This window comes from Danio aesculapii, chromosome 20 (genome assembly GCF_903798145.1).
Source record: "Danio aesculapii chromosome 20, fDanAes4.1, whole genome shotgun sequence".
In the NCBI taxonomy this organism is placed as follows: domain Eukaryota; kingdom Metazoa; phylum Chordata; class Actinopteri; order Cypriniformes; family Danionidae; genus Danio; species Danio aesculapii.
Genome location: NC_079454.1, coordinates 18,899,785 through 18,904,274, shown reverse-complemented (window position 1 = coordinate 18,904,274; position 4,490 = coordinate 18,899,785). Strand labels below are relative to the sequence as shown.

The window sequence follows — 4,490 nt, the reverse complement described above, 5'->3', positions numbered from 1 at the left end:
TCCTGTTCCACCACATCCCAAAGGTGCTCTATTGGATTGAAATTTGGTGACTGTGGAGGCCGTTTGAGTACAGTGAACTCTTTGTCATGTTCAAGAAATCAGTCTGAAATGATTTGCGCTTAATGACATGGCACGTTATCCTGCTGAAGTAACCATCAGAAAAGGTACACTGTGGTCATAAAGTGATGGACATGCTCAGCAACAATACTCAAGTAGGCTGTGGCGTTGACACGATACTCAATAGGTACTAATGGGCCCAAAGTGTGACAAAAAAAAACCCCCACACCATTACACCACCACCAGCCTGAACCGTTGATACAAAGCAGGATGGATCCATGCTATCATGTTGTTGATACCAAATTTTGACCCTACCATCTGACTGTTGCAACAGAAATCAAAACTCATCAGACCAGGCAACGTTTTTCCAATCTTCTATTGTCCAATTTTGGTGAGTATGTGCGAATTGTAGCCTCAGTTTCCTGTTCTTAGCTGACAGAAGTGGCACCTGGTGTGGTCTTCTGCTGTTGTAGCCCATCCGCCTCAAGGTTTGATGGGTTGGGCTTTCAGAAATGCTCTTCTGCATACCTCGGTTGTAACAAGTGGTTATTTGAGTTACTGTTGCCTCTCTATCAGCTCAAACCAGTCTGGCCATTCTCTTTTGACCTCTGGCATCAACAAGGCATTTGCGCCCACAGTGAACTGCTGGTCACTGGATATTTTCTCGGACCATTCTCTGTAAACCCCAGAGATGGTTGTGCGTAAAAATCCCAGTAGATCAGCAGTTTCTGAAATACTCAGACCAGCCCGTCTGACACCAATAACCATGCCACGTTCATACTCACTTAAATCACCTTTTTTCCCCATTCTGATGCTCGGTTTGAACTACAGCAGATCGTCTTGACCATGTCTACATGCTTAAATGCATTGAGTTGCTTCCATGTGATTGGCTGATTAATAATTTGCGTTAACAAGCAGTTGGACAGGTGTACTTAATAAAGTGGTTGGTAACTGTATGTTGGTAATTCATTTTGGGAAATGCACCCTTGAGTGGGAGTCAAAGACACAATTCTGGCGCTGGTATACAAATTGTTTATCATATAATGATACTCTTGGTCTTTTAAAGGTAAGATTTACTTGGTCACTGTTTAAGTTATTACAGCAGAGAACTTCTCAGTAGCAGAATGTGGTAAATTAGTTTGGCATTGCTTCAATAAGTAAGTTTATCTACCTCACAGAAGTTAACCCCCGCTTTTGGGCAGCCCTCATCCGACCTCTTTATGCAGCCCAAAGGACCGAGCCGTCCCGGGAGACACCTGCAAATACCCAGAGTTGGACCATGGGCCATATGGCCATTCAACGCCGGCGCAGACCTGGACAGTCTCGTCCAGCCTGGCACCACTTTGTGTTTAAAAAGGGATCATTTGTCCCGATGGGCTTTCAACCAAGGCTGAACCTGGACGCGGGTGTCCCACGCGACACTTTTACCAGAGGAGACAGGGATCATTTGTCCCAATTGGGACTTAGCAAAGGCTGAACCTGGACGCGGGCGTCCCACGCGACACTTCTAACAGAGGAGATAGGGATCATTTGTCCCATTCGAAGCTATTTTTTATCAATCACAGATAAAGACACTGAACACCATATGACCTTTATTGTTCAATTTTTATTTAGGAAGATTCAGAGTCTTCTGTTGCTTCGAGGGGGCGTTTCCCCTTCGAAGGCGGCCATGGCAGCGTCCTCCTGCTAGTTCCCTCCTGAAAAAGAGAAAAGGCCAGTTACCTAACACCACACGTCCCTCTGTTGAGGTCCATGCCAAAAAGGAACTGATTTACCATGGGTGACCCGGGACTCTCTGCCCTCTGGCGCCCCTTCCTTGAGTGGCGTTCTCTGCCCGCTGCCTCCTCCTCCTCCTCCTCCTCCTCCTCCACCAAGGCCCTCTCGAAGAGTCTGCGGTGCTCACGTGCTTGGAGAGGGCCTAGGTGAAGCGCGTAGAACTTGTCTGAGGTTGAGGTATCGTGGCACATGAATTGGGCCACCTTCCTGCGATCCTCGGAAGAATGTGAATTCTTTGCCTGCGTCAGAGACAGAGACTTTTTGTGGTCAAAGCCGCTGGCAGTCATGGGGGTCAGCGGGGGGGCACTGGCATAGATACTCACGTGGGTCGCGATGGCAGTTCGGACGTCAGTGAAGGTGGGCTTGCCGGGAAGCCCCATGCTGGTCCATGCAGATTGAAAATATTTGTTCAGGGTTCGACAGGGACTGGGTCTGGAAGTAAAAAAAAAATAGGAGGCCTGGCTCCCCCCGGGGAGGCTAGCCCGCAGCTGCAAGAACCTCCTGAACCAGCTGTATTCTTCCTTGTTGAGAGACAGCTGAGCCGCGCCGAAGGCTCGGTTTGTCTTATGCGTGGTGATCTGGGAAAAACAGAGAAGATGAGTGAGCCCTACCCCTGGTGGCCCCCACATGCAACGTTCCACTCACGTTTATGACATAGGCGGACTCGTCCGGGCTTCTGGAAGCCTCTTGGACCTCCTGGATGGTCAGGTTCTGGAAGACCCCACAGCGATGGCCCGTGATGCAGGTCAGGTAGCCGGTCAGGTAGCCGTAGAAGCGCCACTGCTGCCTGGTGTCTGGGCTGGACTCGAGGCCGTCTGACGGAGGGAAGTTAGGCGTTAGACTTTTCCAACAAACCATGTTACACCACCAACGGTTTAAACTTAGCGATAGCCGCTGGTGCCCCAAGGCAAAAAGATAAATGTCTGCTCCGGGGCGCCAGCGGCTAGGTCAAACCGAGCCACGTCAGCGTACCCACCCCTTAACCCCCGAATTCGGGGGTTAAGGGGTGGGTACGCTGACGTGGCTCGGTTTGACCGAGAGCCGTTGGTGCCCTGGAGCAGAAGAGGGAAGAACGGAGAGAAGGTCAGCGTTTCCACCGCCACTGGTGGAAACGCAGACCGGCGGGGACCAAACACTCACCTAGAAGGGCAGGTATTTTTCTCCCAGCCGTCCGATGACAGCGTAGCAGGGTGGCTTTGGAGATGAGTCTGCCTTCTTTGGCCTGCTTGGTCCTAACCTCGTGTACCACGACGCGGCGGCGTATGCCGCGAATGAGAGCTCGAAGCTCCCTGCGAATCAGCACCAGGGTGGTACTGGAGAGGCGGCAGGAGGCCGGCGGGGTTTCGGAGAGATAATCCAGGAACTGCGCCACATTCTTCAGGAAGTGCTGCCTCGTGGGCTCGGCCATGCCCGTTTGGCCTAGCAGGGCAGACCAGGCTCGGATCCGCGCCGGTTGGTTGAGGAAGGACAAGGTTTCTGGGTCCGCGTGGCCTGTCGCCATGAAGCCTAGGAAGGCCTTGACCCTCGCCAGTTTGGAGGCCACGTTATTCCGCAGACGGGCGGTGGGCTCGCTCCCCAATTGGAAACCCTCAAACTCTGCCAAAAGCAAGTCTGCAGAACGGGGGCGAAAGTCAAAAGTCAGCCTAGACGACATACACCCACCACCAGCCCAACAGAGAAGTGCCATAACCATACTCAACTCAAGGCGCGGGCGTGGTCCGGGTACGGGTACTTTGTTGGATCGTAGACTTCCACAGGCCCGGAGGCCGCCCGGAGACCTCGGGCCGCCCCTCGCCCGGGGGCCGGCCCGCGCCCGGGGGCGGGGTCGGGGGATGGTGCCGGCGGGGCAGGACACGACCTTGCCCGCCTGCTCTTCCTCCCCCTCTTCCCCCCTCCTCAACTCTCGATAGCGGCGGGCAAATTGGAGCTGGGCGGACCTCACCTTGTCCACCTGCTTGCGGAGCTCTGACAGCTGGGCCTGTATGCGCTCCGTTGCGAGCCTGCAGCGGGGGTCGGCGCAGGGACGCTCGGCTTCCGGGCCGTCTGGTTCCCGTTCCTCCTCGGAGGACGACGCCAGCCGAGACACCACGGGTACCGTCGGTTGAGTGGACCGCAACCACCGCAACTCTCGAGCCACTTTCCGACGCCTCGCTCGGCCCATAGCCTCCTTCCTGGCCGAGACGGAGAGCTCGGCGTGCTGCTTCAGGTGTCTGTCTAGGCGGGCCGGCGTCCTCCGGCAGCCGGGCACCGGGCACACCGTCTTCCGCATGTCCACGCGCCCAGCGGCGAGCGCCAGCAAAAGCTTCTTCTCGTCCGCGTTCGACACCTTGTGAACCGCAGACAGGTGCGGCGAGAGGCGGCTGTAGACGTTGAAGCAGAGCGCACATTCGGTCATGACCGTGCAAGACCAAGGCTGGAGGGAGAGAGACCCACATGCCGCGTGGAGCGGTTTAAAAGATGGCGGACGAAGCGTCCGCTTCCGCGTCAGCGACGCTGGTCCCCCCTCCCCCTCTTAAAGGGGAAGGACCGATACCTACGAGATCCCTTTGATCCAACTTGTATGGAAGCAGTTGTTACGACTTTTGGTGGATTTTTGTCCCAGGAACAACGCACCATTTCAGGCAGCCTCACCGTGCCAGCAGCGGGGACTTTCGCTG

The 4,490-nt window shown here is 54.9% G+C and overlaps 1 protein-coding gene across 1 annotated transcript; it reads right to left on the bottom strand.

Annotated features, from left to right (window-relative positions):
- Positions 1–1,252: 1,252 nt before the first annotated feature.
- On the bottom strand, positions 1,253–2,723 carry LOC130213585 (uncharacterized). The gene is made up of 4 exons (XM_056445311.1): positions 2,479–2,723; positions 2,157–2,411; positions 1,833–2,072; positions 1,253–1,754 (listed from the first exon to the last, which is right to left on the bottom strand). Exons 1-4 carry the CDS (start codon positions 2,689–2,691, stop codon positions 1,668–1,670), a joined length of 795 nt encoding a protein of 264 aa, XP_056301286.1. The 5' UTR covers positions 2,692–2,723; the 3' UTR covers positions 1,253–1,667.
- Between the last annotated feature and the right edge of the window lie 1,767 nt (positions 2,724–4,490).

Excerpts from the sequence above, each read along its gene's own strand:
- LOC130213585 (XM_056445311.1), bottom strand. The coding sequence starts at position 2,691 with ATGGTTTGTTGGAAAAGTCTAACGCCTAACTTCCCTCCGTCAGACGGC. Across the intron at positions 2,412-2,478 it reads AGTCCGCCTATGTCATAAAC|ATCACCACGCATAAGACAAA; the intron begins GTGAGTGGAACG and ends TGTTTTTCCCAG. Across the intron at positions 2,073-2,156 it reads GAACTGCCATCGCGACCCAC|GCAAAGAATTCACATTCTTC; the intron begins GTGAGTATCTAT and ends TCTCTGACGCAG.